Source organism: Corvus moneduloides, chromosome 2 (genome assembly GCF_009650955.1).
Source record: "Corvus moneduloides isolate bCorMon1 chromosome 2, bCorMon1.pri, whole genome shotgun sequence".
In the NCBI taxonomy this organism is placed as follows: Eukaryota; Metazoa; Chordata; class Aves; order Passeriformes; family Corvidae; genus Corvus; species Corvus moneduloides.
In genome coordinates, this window is record NC_045477.1 from 641689 (window position 1) to 663135 (window position 21447).

At 56.7% G+C, this 21447-nt stretch overlaps 1 protein-coding gene and 1 long non-coding RNA gene across 3 annotated transcripts in view; one reads left to right on the top strand and one right to left on the bottom strand.

The window, feature by feature from the left end:
* LOC116437099 overlaps nucleotides 1-11545 on the bottom strand; it is a 59965-nt gene extending 48420 nt beyond the window's left edge. For both annotated transcript variants that reach the window (XR_004237164.1, XR_004237163.1), the window contains exon 1: nucleotides 10873-11545. This is a non-coding gene — a long non-coding RNA (uncharacterized LOC116437099). The remainder of the gene's footprint in view (nucleotides 1-10872) is intronic.
* Nucleotides 11546-17464: 5919 nt separating this feature from the next.
* TPBGL (trophoblast glycoprotein like) lies at nucleotides 17465-19456 on the top strand. Its single transcript, XM_032094697.1, has one exon. It carries the CDS (start codon nucleotides 17465-17467, stop codon nucleotides 18527-18529), a length of 1065 nt encoding a protein of 354 aa, XP_031950588.1. The 3' UTR covers nucleotides 18530-19456.
* Nucleotides 19457-21447: the final 1991 nt, after the last annotated feature.

Genomic DNA, 21447 nt, shown 5'->3' on the forward strand with positions numbered 1-21447 from the left:
TTGCAAGGGTGATCAAACTAATCGATGCTTGCAAGCACGTATGTGTGAATAATCCCGAGTGCTTGCTGGCAGCCTTGTAAAGGCGAACCAGAGCAGACACGGGCCAGAAACAAGAGGTGGTACAACTGGAACAGGTAAATGCCCGGAATAAAACCACCAAAACCCAGGAAAATGGCTCCCTTAGGAGCAACAGCTTCACCTGTGCAGTGAGAGGAATGAGGAGCTTCATCTCAGCTGGGGCCGTGAGCTTTCCAGGAGGCTGTGGTTTGTGGAGCGGGGATGAGTGGGAGGTTTAATTGGTTGCGGATTTATTATTTGGGCTGTCCTGAAGGAAAATGAGAATTTCTGTCCCAGCAGCCTCTTTTCTTTTTTATTTCCTTGACTAAGTGCCTAGCTGGCAGGGAAGAGCAGGGCTCAAAATGAAACCAAGACTTTTCCACCACAGGTACATATCAATGTAATCTTCCAGGCCATAAATCCAAGCTTCATTCGACATGAGCGCACAACTCCAGGCCTCATGAATTCACCTTCCTTGGTTACATGTGAATAGAGAGGGCTCCCTGATTTATCCAGCCAGGAGGAGCTGCTCAGTGCTTCCTTTAACAGCTGATGCTTTATCTACCAATTTCCCACTCCCCTGTGTCCATTCCTGAGCAGCTGATTAGAATTTATTGAGATCTGTACTCCACCTCAAAGCAGATCCACTTCCCTTTACAGTTCTTTCCCTTTTACCAAGGGAAATGTGAATATTTATCAGCCCCCGGATATAGAGACATCAGAAAATAAGAAATCACCATTCTAAAGCCTCTTTTCACTGTATTTTTTTTTTCAGTGCCACTTTACTGCTAAACCAAGAGTAACAACCCTCTCACACAACTGTGCTGTTCTGCTGTTCTGCAAAGCAGACGGAAGGACTGATCACACCCAAACCCTGAGCTTCATTCCCTGGATCCCATCAAGAGGGAGGGGAACTAGGGGGAAACCCTCCCTGGATGGGGATTTTAACTTCAAGGGGCCACTTTACAACTTGGAAAGCCAATTAACTAATTGAGAGTTGCCATTTGGGGCTGACCATATGACCAAGGGGCAAAAGTTGCACTCCCTCAGGCCTATTCCCTCACCCTCTCAGCCCCATTCCCTCCCTCACTCAGCCCCATTCCCCTCACAGCCCCCAGTTTGGGGGCCATAGCTCCAGTTCCCCTGTTGCTGTCAGGGCTGTAGCAGCAGCTCCTCCAAAGCCCAGCATCTTCCTTGCTAAGCTTTGTTAACTTTAGATTAAGTACAGGAGCAAAGTAACACCAAAGTATCTCAAGTGTTCATTGCCTTCTGAGGGGACAATCCTGTTTCCATGGCCATCCATAATCTCACCGTGTCCTTTGACTTTTCCAGCCTGCATTTCCGGTCTCTGGCCACCTGCCTTGTCTTTCCCTTTGCCCACCTTCCTCCTTCCCCACATTTTCCATCAGCAGCACACAGCAAACCTGTTTAACTCCTGCACCTGAGTGCCTGTCACACTACGTTGTGCAGCAAATTGCCTTTGGATGTGGGATCCCAGGGCTTTTAACTGCCAGAGGGCAGGGCTAGATGGGATACTGGGAAGGAATTGCTCCCTGGGAGGGTGGGCAGGCCCTGGCACAGGGTGCCCAGAGCAGCTGTGGCTGCCCCTGGATCCCTGGCAGTGTCCAAGGCCAGGCTGGACATTGGGGCTTGGAGCAGCCTGGGACAGTGGGAGGTGTCCCTGCCCATAGGCACGGGCTTGGAATTAAATGATCTTCAAAGTCCCCTCCAACACTTCCCTTATGCTGTGATTCCATGATTTCTCTCCCAGAAGGGCCACCCCAGTGCAGCTCTTCAGTACATCATCCCCATTCCAGGGACACTTCCCAGCCCAAGCCAGATGTCTGGGCACTTCCCAACGAGTCCCCTGCGCCCCATCCGTGCATCCAACCCCACAGTGCTCACTGTTATTGCCATTACCCAGCACTTAAGTTCCTCGTTAGGATGTGTTAACTCATTTAATTCTCTCTCAGGACAGAAAGTGCTCATGTTTAATGAACTCTCTGCAGAGCCAGAGCTGTCTGGGGAGATTTAAAACAAACCCTCCAGCAGCTGGTCAGGGTGTGATTAATGTTGCTGTGGACTCCAGAGGAACTGAGCTGAGGGGACAAGAACTCCCATACTCCCACACAGGGTTACTCTGCCTTGGTAAACAAAGCTCATTCCTTCCCAAAATCCTGGACAGCTGGTGGTGAGGGATGCAACCAGCAAGGACATCCACTGTCTCTGGCTGTTTTCAGTGAAGGGTGAGGGTCATGGTTAGGGTTTCCAAGCAGAAGTGGTGACCTAGGCACTGGGGATGAACTTACCCAGGAACTGGCACACAAGGATTTTCACACCATTGAAAAGGCAGACTGGCTGCTGTGGTACCCCTGAACCACAAAAGCCTTTTTCTATGGAAAGGAGGATACTCTGGGGTGTACACCTGAGCCACAGTGCCATGGGATGTCCCTGGGAGGGAAGTCCCACCCAGATACTCTTATTTCTACTGCCTAAACCCCTGGAGGTAAAAAGACAACCCAGAGATGCCTTTTCTTTGTTCCTCTCTCCACTTTTTCGGCCTGTCAGTAGTTAAATCTTCGCATCCCCCACAATATCCCTAACGCATCTGTCAGAAAGAAATCTGTGCTGAAGCAGTGGCTGTCCCCCTCACTGGGGTCCACAGTAAGCAATCCTCTCTGCTGTGTGACTGTCACTGAGCCAGGGAGGAGCCAGGGGTCACTGGGAGCAGCTTCCAGCTTCACGCTTGTGATCCCTCGCAAGGAAAGCTCTGACAGCTCCGCAGCCGGCAACGGAGAAAGAAATAACTTGGCAATAATCCTATGTCACGAGCAAAGATAACGAAGTTGCAGTCAGCTCCTGACAGATAATGCCGGGAAATTCATTTAACAAGTCATGGCTGCTAACAAATTTAACTTCCCCAGCACCTGGGGCACACTCGGTGTCTGTCTACGTGCACACCAGACACTGAGCAGGTTTATTCCCTGTTTTTGAACGCTGAAGCATTTTCCCAGCTCTCTTTGTGCACTATGAATTGTGTACAGTAATAGAGCACAATCATGCTCTGCTGCTTGACATCCACAGTGTTCAGGGAATTGTAGCATTCAGCTGGAAGCACTGGAATATTGCCTGGGACACAGTTGCTGCTCAGTACGTAGTGGTCAGAATTTGGGCCTTTTGCTGCAGGGGGTGAGGCTCTCAAAGTCCTCCTCCAAGACCGTACAACTGCCCCTGAGTTTCCAGAGGTCATCAGACTTTACCAGCAGTGGCATTTACCCAGCGCTCTGCCAGGGGAATACTGAAGCTCCAGAATGTCACGGCTGATGTTAAGGCTGTAAAAGTCCGGCTTTCCCCCAGATAGATCATATTTCTGTGTCACAAGCCAGGAAAGTTGTTTAACTCTGCAGTGCCTGCTGGCAGGGTCACCTTCCCACAACACCAGCAGCAAAGCCAAGTGCAATCTTCCCTGCATTTCCTCTCCTGACCCAAAGGGGTTTTCCACCCATTCTTGTGCAGGAGCTGTAAATTCTTTCAATCCACTTACCTGCTCCTTCTTCCCCCTCACTATGTCTGCCTTGGGTATCTGGGAGAGCTGGGGGTATTCTCCTGGAGAAGGCTCCAGGGAGAGCTCAGAGCCCCTTGCAGGGCCTAAAGGGGCTCCAGGAGAGCTGGACAGGGACTGGGACAAGGCATGGAGGGACAGGACACAGGGAATGGCTTCCCACTGCCAGAGGGCAGGGATGGATGGGATACTGGGAAGGAATTCCTGGCTGTGAGGGTGGAGAGGCCCTGGCACAGGGTGCCCAGAGCAGCTGTGGCTGCCCCTGGATCCCTGGCAGTGTCCCAGGCCAGGCTGGAGGGGGCTTGGAGCAGCCTGGAACAGTGGAAAGTGTCCTGCCCATGGCAGGGGGTGGGACAGGATGATTTTTAGGGTCTCTTCCAACCTAAGCCCAGGCAGTTACAAAGAGTGCAAGGAAGCACCTCCCACCCTGTGTGGAGGGTCCTCTCTGCTGAGGGGGCTGTTCCCCCCATCCTGCCCAGAGAGGTGTTTTGCACCCGGCATTTCTGCATGCCCAGAGCTCTGGGGAGAGGGCTGTGCCCAGGGGAGCACCGAGGAGCCATCGTTTGGGGTGGTGGCACGCTTCCCAGCAAGCACACGGATCAATCCCTCCGGCTGCTGCTGGAGCCGCCAGGCTGATGCAGCACTTTCATTCCCACGGTGAATTGCTCCCTTCCTCCTCATTCCTCTTCATAATATGCAGGCCTTTTTTTTCCCTCAGTTGCTTATTCACGCCTTAATGCCACTCGATTTTCAGCGGGCTCTCAGAGCCCTTTCTGTGCATGCTCTGCAACGCTACCAGGACTTTCTGCGCTCCTTTGCTCCTTAAACAACCTTTGCCTGCTTTTCCTGCAGAGACACCTCACTGTGAGGGGTTACACAGCTTCCCCCCTTGGATTTGCCATCCAGCTGAACGCGGCCACTATTACAATGAAACAGGAATAGCAGCAAAGCCTTTGGAATACATAAACAGGCTGAGTGAGCCCCTCTTGGTCACTGCTCAAAAGCAGGGACACCTCCCAGCACACCAGCTTGATCAAGGTCTTACCCAGCTCCACAACCCTCCCGAGCAACCTGTTCCAGTATCTCACCACCCCCATAGTAAAGAATTTCTTCCTAGTATCCAGCCTCAATTTCCACCCTCTCAGTTTGTACCCATTGACTGCAGCTCCTGCAGAGTCAGGAGAGTTTCTTAAGGAGAGCTGGCTCCCAGGAGATGGGGCTAGCAGAGTCCTCTGTGCCTGATCCAGCTGCAGCCAAGGCACCTCTACCCCTGCCCAGCCTTTTGCATGTCTGCTCTGTACAAAGCCTTGATCCTCTTCCCTCTCCCAGAGGTGTTTCCTGAAGGGATCTTGCTCCTTAAGCCCACATTTCCCTCCTCCTTTCCAGCAGCTGTTCCACCCGACTTCCTCTCCCGGATGGAAGGAAGAAGGGATCACAAACCCTCCCGTGGATACTGATACTGGTATTTGCTGTTTCATTTAACAGGCAATCTTTCCTCGAGCTGTTTGCTTTCCAAGGCATTTAGCTGTTGCTGTGAGGCCTGGTGCACCTCCAGCTTTCACTTCCACTCACTAAAAATCCTCCTATGGGAGCAAGAATTGACCCTTTGCACATGGCCACGGATGCTTGTTCCTTGTCTGTGGGGCCGAGCAGGGATGGATGAAGATGGAGCTCCTTTAGAGGCAGCTGAAAGACCTGTCTAGACTAATGTGATCTTCCAGCTTACGCACAGAGGCTGGTTTTCCATGCCCAAAGCACAGATATTTTAACTTGCTCCTTAATTTGCTCCTTAAAGCAGTTAGCAGAATTCCAGTCATCAATCAGTCCTGGCAGCCTATCCAAAAGGCATGGCCAGGAACTGTGCATTAATTGTGAATGCTTTGCTGAATTTACTGCATGGCAGCACAGAATTTTTCACTCTGAGATGAAGCAGCATGAATGCGCTGCTTGGCACAATCAATATTTTTCTAGGTTGCTAGGAAATAATCAGGGACTCGGTGCCCACGCATGGGGTATTACCACCTTCCCTGGCAATGCACAGAAATGCATCCACTCCTTCCCTGCAGTGGAGCTTCTGTGGATCAGCCTTGGAAATAGGCTGGGCACAAAATGGGACCCCATCAGCCAGGGCATCACCAACAGACAGAAAAGATGAGGAGTAATGGGTGCAGGTGACTCCTGCGGAGATTCCAGCTAGACACAAGAGGATAATTTTTCACAGTGAGAAAAATCAGCTGTTGGAATAATCTCCCCAGGGAAGCAGAGGATTCCTCAACTCTGGACACTTCTAAGATTCATCCGAACAGGGTGCTGGGCTGTCTTGTCCCAGAAAGGTTGGACCAGATGATCCCTGAGGTCCCTTCCAAGCAGGTATTCCAGGATCTCCTGCAGAATCTTTCCTTCACCACTGGATCAACTCCATGGGAGCCAGCCTGGGCTGAGGCCATCAGGGAGACCCTCAGCATGTGACACCCAGCCAGCCGCTGTCCCCAGAGGTGCCACACCTTGCTAACAGCTTGCTGCACAGGGACTGTGGTATCTGTCCCTCCCAGCTCCCTGGAAGGATGCTCGGCCGTCTCTCCATGCCCCGGGAGGCTTGGATTGCGGCTTGGAGGAGGCAGGACACACGGTGTGGCACTTGTCCTGTCGGGAGCTCTAAAAGCGCAGTGATTAGCAACAGGCACTGTTCCTGCTGAGAGGTGAATACATCCCTGCGTGGCTTATTCAGGAGGGGCTGAGAGCAGCTGCCATCAAAACCTTCTGGGTTTTTCTCATCCTAGCCTGAGCCAAGACTCCTGATAGCTGGAGAGGCTGGATACGGGGATTTGAGGGGTGGCAGGGGCTGCAGGGCACTTTGCCCAGCCAGGGTAAGCCTGTGTTCCATGGCAGGGTACCGGCTTCCCGCAGGACACAGGACCTTCAGGATATGGGGTGTCCTTCCCTCTCCACAGGCCATGCCCACAGCCCAGACTCTCTCTCTCAGGTGAACACTTCCATTATTTCCATTTTTCCCACATCCAGCCAATTTCTTTTTCACCTCAAGTGCCATGATAGATGTTTTCTTTTCCCTCCCAGCCTCCTGGGAACTGTCTGCCTGCAACTGCACTCCAAATGTCCCTGATCCCCTCAGTGCCGGGACACTCAGCTGAGGAACTGAGTCCTGCAGAGGTTAAATGTTGTCATCCAAACAAAGTTTTAGTAAAAGACGGCAATTTCTCAGTGGATTTAGGGTGCAATTGAGGCCCTTTGCCCTGCTTGGATGGGTTGAGAACTGGAGAAGTTTCAGTCATTTCCTGGTCAGAGCTGCAGGCATGTTGGCTTTTTTAGGACAGACAACAAAAACCTCTCACTTCCTGGAGAATTTTTTAAGGGATCCTAGGTGACACTGGCATGTCACAAACTCACGGGCCTATGCTTTTGCACATCTTTGGAGCAGCTGCCAATCCATGCTGCTCCAGTGGGAGGTGCTCACGGGAGATCCAGAGGCATCGCTCCCTTTTAATCAGCCTTAGCTGGTCAGCTTATTAAATTTTGTTTATCTTAACTGAGCTGTGTTCAGCTTCAATTAAAATTATCCCAAGACTTTGCTCTACCCTGAACCACGTTGTGACTGCCCACGGATGTCCCGAGCCCCCAGTGGTGTCACTGCATCCCAGAGCAAGCTCCGTGCTCCTCAGTAGCCCTATCACAGGTCTACTCTCACAGAAAAGCCTGGCCAAAGTCCATGACCTCTTGCTTTTCCCCAAAACATCAGAGCCTGAGGATTTTGCTGGTCCAGCACTTCAACCCTTTGCTGCTCAGCCTTACAGGACAGAGCAAGCATTTTTCATTCATTACAGTAAACAGAGCCTTAATCCAGCCCCTTAAATCTGTCTAGATTTTGAAATAATTACAAGTCGCCTCCTAACTTGTATGAAGTTTGATTTAAGCCTTAATTTAATGGTTTCTCTGGAGAGCAGGAAGTAAGCTGGCACTGCCAATTAGGAGCCATCTGTTTTCTCCTAATCTTTTGCAGGCCTCAGACCAGCAAACAAGAGCCACCACAGCTGGACCATCACTGGTGCCAGCTGGAAACAACCCACAGGGCTGCCTCTGGGGACCGTGTCCTGGGGTCCCCATGGATGAGCGACTCCTTCCAGCCCTGGGAATAGTGGTGAGCAGGGCAAGGTGGGAGTGGGGTGCCCTGGAGAGAGGGTCAAGGACCAGCATGTGGCAGTGCTGGAGAGGAGGGAGATGCTTCCTCAACAGAGAGGACAGAGACCATTGCTTTGAGCAGGACCTGACACCCTGGTGCCTGGAAAAAACCTTTTCTCCAGGGCAGATGGGTGGGACAACCCTGGACAACAGGGGACGGGCAGATTCCTCGTGCAGAGATAGCTGCTTCCCACCCCCATCCGTACAGCAGCCCGAGGAGGAGGTGCCAAGGAGCATCTGCCAGCCTGGAGAGGTGACTGGGGCTGGGAGAGGAGCAGGGCTGCCCCAGGCCGAACAATTCCCTGCCCAGTATGAGACACCAGGGACAGCCACGTGTCCCCAACAGCCAGCACAGGGACGTGGCTTTCCCTGCTGCCATTCCCTGTGTGCACCAGCCTCCGGCTGAGGATGGACTGGCAACGGAGCTGGCTCTGCTCCCGGGCCAGCTGGTCCCACACCCTTGGGGCATCACTAGAGTCAAGCAATTCCAGCAGCTCTGAACTTAATAATAACTCTGGACAGGACCACATCGGACTGGTTCACCCCTAAAGCCTTCTCCATGTAGCAGTTTTTTAAAAAAACCCCTATTCTAAGCCCAGCACGAGCTCTTTGGGGCTGCCGAGAGGTGCCTGCCCTCCCTGGTGCGGGGACCCAGCCCAGGTGACGTCTCCCTCAGCTGCCAGGGCAGCGGCACAGAGGTCCCCCGGGAAGGTGACTCAGAAAAAGCCTTTGAGAAGCCAAAAGCTGGGGGCTCTCCTTGGCCCCCTGCCACGCAGCAGTCTCAGAGCAGTGCTCTGCTTCTCAGAAGGTTTCGCTGCAACCTTGATGAAGCTTGCTGGGGTTTTATACACCAGCCATTAAACAACCATAAAACAGCAATTAGAGAAGGATCATTTACCAGATGTTATCACCTCCCTTGTCTGCATTTACTTCTGCAAGACTTCTGGCTGCAGCATTTTGCTCAGGTGCCACCTGTGCCGCCCTGCCCGTGGTGGCAGAGGAGAGCCCACCCTGCTTGGATGCACGGCGTGAAGAGCAGCACAGGCAGAGGATCCAAGGCTCTGCCCCAGCTCAGCCTCACAAAGCTTTGGAGGTCTTTTGCCTGTTCTGGGCTTTAGTTTGTGAATCTCCTGAAGTGCACTTCGAGCCAGCAGATTGCTGTCGTTCGTAGAAGAAAATGGGATGCATTTTTCTGCCTGGGTTCTTGCTGCTGTTTCAGTCAGCAGTGCCCAGCCAAGGCCCTGGTGCTTTACAGCCCTCGCTAATGCACTGGAGCTTCCCAAAGCACAGTATTTACGGCCGTGCCACAGAAGGGAAGGTGGAAGGTCCCCACAGCAAGTTATTTATAATCCTGCTGAGCACTGGCCTCTGCTTCTCCCCCTGAGCATCTCTTCTGCAGGCAGCACTTTGAGGCATTGCAAAGAGCTCTGCAGTGACTCAGAAATCATCACCAATTGGGGGGGGGTTCCGTTTTTCAGGGCTTCAGGAAGAATTCACCATAAACGTCCCCTGCTGGGGCCAGGTTCCCTGCAGAGGAGCTGCTGGGTGCTGCACACACATCCTCCCACCAGATCCAAGATAGACCCAAAAACCATGAAAGCCCTGTTGCCTGAGGGAGATGAGGAAAAAAAGGCTGAGCTATAATGTAGGGTTTCTGCGGACTGTGGGACACCCAGGTCTTGTGCTCGCCTTCGCAGAGGTCTTACACTGGGTTCTCCTTGTCTCCCAGGAGGCCACGTTTGCCCAGTCCCCATCCAGAGCAGGACTGGGACGGGTGAGGGTCACCCTCAGTCACCTTCTGCAAAAAGGAGCCTCAGCAAGGCCATGACTGCCCTTTTTTTCACCTCTAGACTCAGGAGATGATTTATGTCACCTGAACAATGCAAAACCAGGTCCTATCACAGTGTTTCAGCAGCTGGAGGGCAGAAATTCCCTGAGGAATTCTCTGTCCTGCCTTCACCATGCCCACAGGAGGAGCTCTGAGTTCAGCTCTGCCATCAGGCACCAACAGCAGGACTTCACAGCTCCAAGCTCAGGGTGTCTGTGAGCGTTCACTTAATATTCTCCAGGTGCTGTGCACTAGCCCAGGTGACCGTGTAATTTTTCAGATCTCCATTATTAATTGTCAGCTCCAGTGTGAGTAATTGTGACCCTCCCCCAGTTCCCAGCTCAGGGAAATTTATACTTTTGCATTTGCTCAGTGTAGTAATGAGAGCTCAGCTGGCTGGCAATGAAAAATACGCAGGGAAGCACGTGTTGGAGCTGTGGAGCGAGCGCAGCAGCCCGTCAGCTGCCTGCTCTCTGATTGCATCACCCCCTTGGCTTCCACTTGACTGGACAATTTGGGACGCTCAAGCAGCTTTGCATCAGCCACCACCTGGGAATAAAGCTCAGCCCCGAGCAGAGTCTGGGGGAAGGTCGGCTCCCCCCATCAGCTCCACCACCATCCTGCTCACCCTCTTCACATCATCGACATGGCTTCCATGCCACCCCTTATACTCTGCAAGTGGATTTGACACCCGCAAAAGCAGGAAATAACAGCTCTCCGAAGAAAGGCAGGAAGATAAAGAGGCCTGAGGGGCTCAGGGATAGGGGTAGGAGAGGGGGAATCAGTGACGGACAGAGGTGCCTGTTCCCTGCACTCCAGCAATCCCGTTTTATTATCCTTTGGGAATGTATCTTCATGGCCTAGGCCGTCTTATTGAACAGATACACTCTTGCCATTGCAGACTGGTCCTGCTTTTGGAGATGGCTGGGGGAGATCCCAGAAATAAAAACCGTAAAATTTTATGGGGACGTTTTTCTTCTGCTTTTAGCAGCTCAAGCACACAAATCACAGAATCCTGGAATGGTTTGGGTTGGGAGGAAGCTTAAAATCATCCAGTGCCACCCCCTGCCATGGGCAGGGACACCTTCCACTATCCCAGGCTCAAGCCCCGTCCAACCTGGCCTTGGACACTTCCAGGGATCCAGGGGCAGCCAAAGCTGCTCTGGGCCCCCTGTGCCAGGGCCTCCCCACCCTCACAGCCAGGAATTCCTCCCTAAAACTTATTCCAAACCTTCTCTCTGGCATCCCTCTTTGTGCTGTCACGCCAGTTCCTGGTGGAGAGTCCCTCCGCAGCTTCCCTTTAGATCCTGGAAGGCGCTGTGAGCTCTCCACACAACCTTCTCTTCTCTGGGGTGAACAGCCCAAATTCTCCCATCCTGCCTCCACAGGGGGGGTGCTCCACTCCCCTCATTAACTCTGTGGCCTCTTCTGGACTTGCCCCAGCCCTTCCAAGCCCTTACTCTTGTGCCGGGGCACCCGAGCGGCGCACAGGCCCCGGCGGGCCCTCACAAGGGCAGCGCCCTTCCCGCGCAGGGAGCCCGGCCAGGGGCTGGGAAACCCCGTGCCTGCCCCGGGGCCCCTCTCGCAGGACCACGCCATGGCGGGAGCGGGGGGGGATCCCGACGGCGTAGAGGGGGAGAATGCGGAGGAATCACGACACGGTCCAGGTCAACAGCGCCCAGCCTCAGCCACACCTTGAGCACCAGCCCTTGCAAAGGGGAGAACCTGGGGACTGCCCCATTCCCAGCCGATGCTGCCGGCTCATCCATGAGTCCCTCCCGAGCCCGGCCCGGCTTTGGGCCTGCCCTGGGACACGCTGGCTGTCCGGGCCCACTGCCAGAGCCGCTCGCAGAGCACGGAGCCCACGCAGGCCGTGACACACCGCGTTTGCCGGTGCCTGACCCTGAGCCAGAGCACGGAGCCCACGCAGGCCGTGACACACCGCGTTTGCCGGTGCCTGACCCTGAGCCAGAGCACGGAGCCCACGCAGGCCGTGACACACCGCGTTTGCCGGTGCCTGACCCTGAGCCGGGCTGGCACAGCTCCCAAATCCCAGCGCCGTGGCTCAGAGTGAGGCTCCCAGGAAAGCTGGCTAGATGAAGAGCTCATGCCTTTCCTCCCTCCTGAAGCAGAGCTACTCCTGAACTGTTTGCAGCCAGGTGATGAATTAATGCCCAACTCTGGCAGAGCAAGGCTGCAGGAGGAGAAGGGCTCGGAGCCAGCTTGTTTTCGGAGCCCTGTTCTCCTCTCCAGGAGGACAGTGGACCCTGGGATGGATCCTTAACAGCTGGTACCAGGAAGGTTTGCTCTTATTCGGGATTGTGAGAACCCTGTGGAAGCAGCACAAGTCTCCTCCCCAGACGATCCCATGTCACATCCATAAATTCATTCTATGTCCTTTCTCTCTGCACATCAGGTGAGTGTCCGTGCCACCCCCTGGGACCATCCATGGGCATGGTCACCATGGTGATGAGGACAATCCCCCCCAGCTTGGGAACAGGGCCACCTTCAGTCACAAGGCAGTGACTTTTAGGGACCACATCCAGCTGGCACAGCTCAACACTTCAGCTACATCCAAGGGGGATGAAACCTCCCAAATCAGGGGCACTCCCAAGCTCTCTGGGATGGACAGTGCCATGGAGAGGACTCTGACTCCTTGGGAGGGTCAGCCCACGCAGGCAGAGGAGCATCAAAGGCAAAAACGCTGATGCAGGCAAATCCAGCATGCCATCGGGAGGAAGACTCTGCCCTCGGGACTATTTTTGGCTTGTTTTTCCCAGCTCTGGAGCCACTGATCTATGATATTGTCACTGCTGTGACTAAGGGCTCTGCAGTTGGAGCAACATCAAGCCGGACCTGGAGAGAGGGATGCGCATGGCTCTTGGGGGACCGGTAATGGGAGAGGGCCCTTCACCTCCTGTTTACACTTTAATGCCCATCCAGGTTATCCATTATTTATTGCTCAAGTATTTATAGAGCATTACCCACGCACGGGCTCTGCGGGCGGCTGGGGAGAAGGTGCTCTCTCCTTCGGATGTCGAGGTTTAAACAGAGCAGTTAAACACACCCTGGGCTCTGTGTCCCAGCCCTGACACTCCAGAGGGGCCGTATCTCCCTTCCTGGATCTTGTGGTTTTCCATGAGGGATTTGTTGTTTCCCTGCTGGGCTGGGGTGGCGTTTTCTCCCTTGGGCCCTGGACACAGCAAAGCCAAGCCCGGCTGTGGGCAGCCAAAGCACAGCTCCCTTGTGCCCAGGGAGGCCAGCACAGCCCAGCACCGCAGGGTTCTGCTTATTTGGGGTGCAAATCCGCCCTTATGACTCCAGGTCACCCAGGGGGTCCTGACTCACTGCCTTGCCCCCTCCTCTCTCTCCAGCACTCTCCAGGAAGCAGCTCCCGGCTCTGTAGGGCTGTGACCACGAGGAGCAGCCCCCAGCCCTGCCCCCCTGCAGCTACGTTTGCAAGTCTGTCGTGTTTAAAGGCAAAAGCCTCAATACCATCTTAAAATATGCACCAGTTAGCTCAGCCGTGTCCAGTTCCCCCTGGATCCATTAGTGGGGCTGGAGCACAGTGGGATTCATGGTGGCTGGGCTCCCAAAAGGAGCCACCCCCTTCCCTACGCAAGCAGCATATGGGACCTGGGTGGTGCCAGCAGGGACATATGGACACGGGGGCTGTGGAGCGGGAAAAGGAGATGGTGTATAGCATCCAGCCAGCAGTGGGTCGCTGCCAATCCCAGGGATGAGCTCTTCCTGCAGGGATAACCATGGCCAGCCACAACCCACGGGGATGTGCTGTCCCCATCCTGTTTTGTCAGCTCATTCTGGCCTGGCTTTTATTTCATGCTTATCTAGTGGTGCTGGGGAAGGCAACTTCTGCCAGGTCACAGAGAAACAAGCTGGCCATGGGACCAGGGAGTCCCAGCCTGACTTCCAGCCCCAGCACCATCCCTGGAGCCAGACACAAACTCTGGGAGTTGGCCTCCCTTTTCCTGCACCTGGAGACTCTCCCACCTTGGCTTAAAAGCTGATTTTTACAAAACCTTTTGCAATCCCAAGAGGGTGTGAGCAACAGAGGGGAAGAAATCACCTGGGACAAGGCAAAACCTGAAACAGGACTTCAGTGCCAAACCTTTGCAAATACAGGTGTAAAATTTTTTTTTTTAATAAGTGAAAGAAATGTCATTTCCAACAGTTTCACATGGGTAATGTTGAAAAAATTAGTTCTTATTTTCCAGCACTTTTCCAAGTGTGCTCCTGCAGGGAAATGAGCAATTCCAGTGTCACAGGTGTGAGTTTTAAAGGGATGCTGCTGCCAGTGTTTGCTGAGCAAAGGTTAATGGCTGGGTTCAAATGCTGCAGTGTTGGCAGGGACACCTTCCACTGTCCCAGGCTGCTCCAAGCCCCATCCAACCTGGCCTGGGACACTTCCAGGGATCCAGGGGCAGCCACAGCTTCTCCGGGCACCCTGTGCCAGGGCCTCACCACCTTCACAGGGAACAATTCCTCCCCAATCTCCCATCCATCCCTGCCCTCTGGCAGTGGGAAGCCATTCCCTGTGTCCTGTCCCTCCAGCCCTTGTCCCCAGTCCCTCTCCAGCTCTCCTGGAGCCCCTTTAGGCCCTGCAAGGGGCTCTGAGCTCTCCCTGGATCCTTCTCTTCTCCAGGTGAGCATCCCCAGCTCTCCCAGCCTGGCTCCAGAGCAGAGGGGCTCCAGCCCTGGGAGCAGCTCTGGGGCCTCCTCTGGACTCTCTCCAGCAGCTCCAGGTCCTTGTGCTGCTGGCCCCAGGGCTGGGGCAGCTCTGCAGGTGGGGTCTCACCTGAGCAGGGCAGAGGGGAAGAATCCCCCCTCCCCTGCTGCCCACACTGTGGGATCAGCCCAGGGCACAACAGGTTTCTGGGCTGGTTCATGTCCAGTTTTTCACCCATCAACATCCCCCAGGTCCTTCTCCCCAGGGCTGCTCTCCATCCATTCTCTGCCCAAAGGAGGATGAGGAGAGCCTCCAGCCTCAGTTTGCAGCAGCAGGAAACACAGAGGGATGGAGAGGGAAGGAACAATGCCCTCTACCTCTAGAAGGAACCAGCCAAAGCATTCACTGTCTTTTTGTTCCAGCCTTCACTAAAAAGCCATCTGCAAACAGCCAACCAGAGCAGCACCAGCAGCAAAAAGAACAGTGTGGGACACGGTGGGAGAGGAACCCGAGCTGTGCTTGCACACCCCCAGGCTGCAGAACCAAACAACCCAGGCCACCAGTGCCGAGGGGGAAAGAGAAGCAATGTCACAGAGCAGGTGGCCTGACAGCGGTTACCAAAGACATGGCACAAGCAATCAATTCTCCGTGGAAGCCTCCAGAAGATAACGAGGCGATGAGTAACGGTCTGTATGGAATTGCAGGAACAAATCACATCAGCCTGACCTAATCTCATCCTGAGACATGGCAATGGCAGATGCAATCTCCTGGCCTTTAACCACAGGAAGTCTTCAATGCTGCTTCAAATGCAGAATTATGCTCGGGGGAGGGATGGTGGAATAGGCTCCCAAATCGATCCAAGTCCATCAGGGGTCTGAACGTCTGTTCACAGTGTGTTTGAGGGGCTCCAGGTTCCAGCATGACCACTGACAGCTGGGAATGAAGAACATCAACCTGGTGGTCAATGCTGGAGCCTCAGGAACCAGTGCACACACTGGCACAGCCCTGGCTCCCCAAAGGCTCACAGCTCTGCTGAGCTGGATGCTGCCACTTCACCACGCCTCAGCCATCCCTGGGGAATCCAGGGTGTTTGCAGCAGGCAAGGAAGTCACCATGGTGCCACCAGGCAAGAGCCCCCACATCCCCGAAGTCACCCTGCCGCGGTACGGCACTGGACACGTCCCCTCCAAAGCTTGGAGTATCTCCACCCTCAGAGTCAAAGGGGTCAGCTGCAGAGAGCCTCATGCTCTCCCATAACCTCTAACGCCACTCACCCGCTGTGTTTTATGGCTTTTGGCTCAGGAGGGAAGGTGCCTGCTTTCTTTTATGGCAGCTCCTTCTCCGAGGAGCCTGGAGAAGGACTGAGAGGTGCCAGGATCTTCGCAGCCTGGCTGGTGAGAGTTGCCAGGACCTGGCTCACCTGGCCTGACCTTGCCCACCCGCTGCCTTGCCTTCCAGAATGCTATCAATTCTTTAAATATAGCAATTAAATGTGATAAATGGGCTGCAAAGTGCTATTTTGGGAGAGAGGAGGCTCCATCTGGGAGTGCTGCAGTGCTGGCTCAGCACGACCCACTGCACACCTGGCTCACCCCACTAACCTGCCGTGGTTGCTGCCCCACACCTAAATATGTGATGGCACACAGTTATCGGGCACGTTCCCAAGTCCATTTTTCTCCCCCGCCCCTTCCACAAGCTTCCCTGATTTCTCTGGCTGCTGTTAGACACCGTCACTTTAAATACAGGGTTTGCCCAATCTCTGGGAGTGCAGCAAAGGGTGGTCAGGAGCAGCTCAAGCCACCCAGTCACAGCAGCATCCTCAATTTTCCTGGTCCCTGTAAAATTCAGGAGAGCTTCTGGGGACAGGAACCCCAATAAGAGGGGAAGTCCTTTTGGGGAAAAGTCAGGGTGAGAGATAAGGGCAGGGAGGAGAAGAAAAATCAAGATCCGTGAGACCCCATCCCTGGAAGTGTTCCAGCCCAGTTGAACGGGGGTCGGAGCAACCTGGGATAGTGGAAGGTGTCCCTGCCCATGGCAGGGGGTGGAACTGGATGCACTTTAAGGTCCCTTCCAACCCAAAACATTCTGGGACTCTGTGTGCCCAGGATGGGGTTTATTTAATGTGACCCCCAGCTCAGGTCCACGGACCAGGTATTTAGGCACCGAAGGGGATCCAGCTGCTGCTGCATCTGGCTCTGAACATAGCGCTCCCACTCCCTGGCTGTGCATTGCTCCAACATCCAAAAATCCCATGCCCACCCCAACACCATCCTCCATGACCAGGGGCTTGTGATCCCCCCTGCCCTCCCAACCCTGGGCAGCCCCCGGGATGCCGATGTGAACCAAGCAGGCTTGGAAGCACATGGAGAGAACCCTGTAATGCTCAGAAATGCTGCGGGGTGTCTGGCTTGTGGGGCAGCTCAGGGAATGGGGATCAGGGCTGGAAGGGGAGCGGGACAGCCCCTAAATCCTCCCCAGCTGGAGGCGAGCTGAGACAACCCCCCAGATCCTCCCTGGAATGGAGGGGGTCTGAGGTAATTCCCTAAACCCTCCCTGGGGTGGAAAGACACTGTGACAGCCCCCATTCCACACCCCCTCCCCCCCGCCAGGGCTGGGGGGGGCACACCGCAGCAGCCCCCCAACTCCCACCTTGCTGGGAGAGGACCGGAACAGCCTCCAAATCCTCCCCGGGCTCGATGGGGACCGCGACATCCCCTAATCCCTCCTCGGGCAGCAAGGGGACCGCGGCAGCCCTGTCCAGCCCCCAGGACCCCGCAGCGGCGGGGGCTCGGTGGGGTCGGTGCCGAGCCCGACTCAGCGGAGCCCGGCTCAGCTCCCCCCGACGGCCGCCGCCCGCGGCGCTCCCCAGCCCAGCCCGCAGCGCCGGGCAGCCCCAACCCGTCCCCTTCTCTTCTTCCTCCTCCTCCTTCTCCTCCTCGCTCTCCTCCCCTTCCACACCCCCCCCCCCCCCCCGGCCCGAGTTGGGCAGTGGCGCGCCCGGCGCTGCCGGCAGAGCCGCCGTGTGCGGGCGCGGCGCCGGAGGCAGCTCGGCCCCGGGGGGGCTGCGGCGAGGCAGGAGCGACCCCGCCGCATCCCGGCCCGCCCGGCCCCCGCCCTGCATGCCCGCGCCGGCAGCATGGCCCGCAGGCAGGCGCGGGCGGCGGGCGGCGGGCGCTGGCTGCCCTGGCTGGGGCTCGCCCTGCTGCCGCTGGCCGTGCCCCCCGCCGCCGCCCCCGCCGCCTGCCCCTCCGCCTGCTACTGCGTGGCCACCCCGGAGCTGGTCCAGTGCCGCTACGAGCGGCTGGAAGAGCCCCCGAGGGAGCTGCCCGCCGCCGTCCACAACCTCAGCATCGCCGGCAGCAACCTGAGCGTCCTGTCCCGCGCCGCCTTCGCCGCCCGTCCGCTGCGCGACCTCCGCCTGCTCCGCCTGCGCCACGACAACATCCACACCATCGAGGACATGGCCCTGCAAGGCCTGCCCGCCCTGCGCACCCTCGACCTGAGCCACAACCCCCTGGTCTCGGTGGCCGCCGGCGCCTTCGCCGGGGTCCCGCTGCTGCGCACGCTGCAGCTGAACCAGGCGCTGCTGGCGGCCCCGCTCGAGGAGCAGCTCGCCCTGGCCATGCGCAACCTCAGCCTGCGGCGCCTGGAGCTGGCGGGCAACGCGCTGCAGGCGCTGCCGGCCGCCCTGCTGCCGCCCGGCCTGGAGGAGCTGGACCTGCGGAACAACTCCCTGCAGCGGCTGGCGGCCGCCGAGCTGCGCAGCCTGGACGCGCCGGAGCTGCGGGGGCTGCGCCTCAGCCTGGGCGCGAACCCGCTGAGCTGCGACTGCGGCCTGCGCCCCTTCCTGGCCTGGCTGCGCGCGGCCGCCGCCCGCGTGCTCGACGCGCGGAGCCTGCGCTGCGCGGGGCCGCCCGGGCTGCGCGGCACGGCCCTGCTGCGCCTGCGCCCCGAGGCGCTGGCCTGCGCCCACAGCGACGGCGGCGAGCCCGGCCGGCTGGAGACCGCCTCCTACGTCTTCTTCGGCATCGTCCTGGCGCTCATCGGCATCGTCTTCCTCATGGTGCTCTACCTGAACCGCCGCGGCATCAAGCGCTGGCTGCACAACCTGCGCGAGGCGTGCCGCGACCAGATGGAGGGCTACCACTACCGCTACGAGCAGGACGCCGACCCGCGCTGCGCCGGCACCCCCGGCCTCTGACGGTACCCCCGGCACCCGCCCTCGCCCCTGCGGCGTCCGCCCCTCGACGCCTCCGCGCCCGGCACCCGCCTCGCCCCGGCCCATCCATCGCCTTGCCACGGCGCCGCCGAAAACCGGTCTCTGAGGGCGAGCCGGCCTCGGGGGTGGGCGCTGGGGTGCACCAGAGCGGGGTGACCCTCCCTGCAGGGCTCCGGACCGGCTCCCCCTGCCCTCTCCGACCCGACGGGCTCCCGCAGGGCACCAGGCTGGACCGCTCCCCCGTCCCGGTGCCCGCAGGCGGAGCACGCCCGGCTCGGCCCGCGGGGTGCTGGCGTGCTCGGCCCCGCCGCCCCCGAGGATCGGGCAGCGCTCCGCGCCTGGGCCCTCCGGCGGCACCCGCGCCCCAGCGCTCGCTTGGCGCAGCCCTGGAAGCCGCGGGCCATACCTGAAACTGCCCTCCTGGACGTTCCTGGAGCCCGGACTTGACTTTGACCGTGTACAGCTCTCTTTCCTATTAGATTTCTATTTGACAGGTGCAAAGTTGAACTTGATTTCTTTTTCTGCCCTTTTCGTTTCGCTGCAAAGAGGGAAACACACCATCCAGCTGCTCCCCCCGAGAAGCGACGTGCTTTTCCGAGCCCGTTTATCCGTTTAGTTTGTTCAATGACATTTCCAGCTCGTTCCAGGCACAAGGCGATGCAGCTGTAGGAAACGCCTCCGCCGGCTGCGTGCATGTTCCCCGGGGCACGCGGGGGCAGCCCTTTGACTCTAGAATGTAGCGTAGACCTGGCTGTCTCGGCACTTTGTAATTTAAAACGAGCGAAGCAGAAGCTCCCGCCCTAGTTCCCCTGCCCGTGTTTGCTTTAGTGCCTGTTACTATATCCTAGAGCAAATATATTGAAAGCTGCACCCATTCCATCGTCTATTTTCTATAAAGCTCCTTGCAAAGGATTTCCGAATATCCCCGTGGCTGAGGTGAAGTTACTGTGGTTGCTTTGCCAGAGCAAGGGAGCTTTGGGCTCCTGTGTTTTCATCGGTGCTTAGAAACTTCTCTTCCTGAGCCGGCTTGGTGGCCGGGGATGCAGAGGGGTTTCGTGTGGCTTGTCTCAGGCTCTGACACTCCTGATCCTTCCCTGGCAGCAGTGCAGGGGCTCAGGAAAATTATCCAGGTAACAGTTTTGTAAAGCAATTTTTCTCTCCCGGGTGGTTCGGTGTGTAATTCATGAGGTGCCAGAGCACGGAGCGTCTCCGGCTGCAGGGCTGCGGCGCTTCCCTGAAGGAAGCTGCAGCTTTTGCAATGTGGCATCTTAAAATGCTGAGTTTCGGTGCTGGGATGAAAACTGAAGCGTTGCATTTTGATCCATCTGCGTTTGCCTTTCTCCACGGCGGGAGGCTGGTGCAGGCAAGGCGGGCAGGGTGAGGAGCGCGGCTGCAGCCAGCCGTGCCGGGGCCAGCGCCAGGGTTTGCCGGGTGTTTGGGGATGCTCAGGAGCAGCCGGTGCCTGCTGTGCTGGGTTTGGGAGCGAGAGTTCTGTGGGAGTTGTGTTCCCTGAGCCGCGGTGCCTGCGGACCCAGATGCCGGGTGGAAAGCACAGTTATTTCCATCCCGGGCAGGCCTGGAGGCTCCAGGAGGGATGCAGCCTTTGAACTTCCTCCCCTTGAAATCCCGGTATCGAGATGGGTCAGTTGGGAATGGAGAGCGGGAGCAGAGCCTGCAGCTGGGCCGTGTTCGGGTGGGGATACAACACCGGAGTCAAAATTATTCTGCTGGATGCTCTGAGCTGGTCCTACTGAGCAGGGAGCTGGCTCCCCACTCGATCCTGGTTCCTGGGGAATCCTGAGATCGCCATAGCTCAGCTCATTGCAAAACTTGTTGCAGTTTGAAGACCTTTTCCTGAGGTTTTCCCCCCATCATAGGAGCTTGTGGGCCACCTTGTCAGCCCATGCACTGAGTTACAAAGGGAGAAATCTCAGCCTGCCATCACCTTCATCCACTTCCCCACCTCCTCCCTCCCTTTCCCACCCCGGTGCAGCCAAACCACAGCCCCTGAGCAAAACAAGGGGTGGATTTGCACAGGTGGCAGAGCATGTCCCAGCTGTGACTCCGGGAGTGCAGCACAGGGACGGAGCTGGGGAGCCTTGGTGAGAGTGACCATGGAGCAGGGAGAAGGCTGGAGGGCTCTGCGGGCACACGGGGTTGGTGGAGCAGGAACGGAGCGCCATTCTGGCAGCAGCCACCAGAGCCTGGCAATAGATGAGAGGAAGGAAATCGCCTTCAGGGAGGGAGAAGTGGCCAAACACTCCCTGTCACCAAAGCCCTTTCTCTGAAGGGGCTGGTGTGGGTAGCGGGTTGCTCCAGCTTCTCCTGAGGCTGGAGGGAGGGAGGTGGTGGCTTTTGGTCACCAGGGATGAGGGCACTTCTTTTGGTGCCAAAGGTTTGGATCCTCCTGGCCCTCCAACCTGGGTGCAGTGAGATCCCTCCAGGGAGGCCAAGCCCACCCCAGGCAACATGCAAGGGGTAGGATGGGGGTGGATAAGCAGCTGTGGGAGCATAATTCCTGTGGCTTGTTAGCATCAATATTATTCTGTACAGCGCATACCCCACACATGACGAAGGAGCAGGATTAGGGAGCCTCTGGATTAGGGCACTGTCACCAAGCTGAGACTCAAAATGCGCATTTTGGGTTCCCAAAAACGGCCCTGTGTTTGGAGAACCCCAGCTGCCAGCACGTTTGCATGCAGTCCCTTCTCCATGAAGCAATGTGGACCTCCCAGTGTCCCAAGCTCATGGCAGGGATCAGGGAAGGGTTCTCACAGGGGAAAAATCCACAGAAATGGATTTCGGTCCTCAGCAGGGTGCACTTGAAACACTGAGCAGGTTCAGGACCTCCACACCCAGGACAGTGCTCTGTGTGTCCTTCCTCTGGTTCAGAGGCGGTT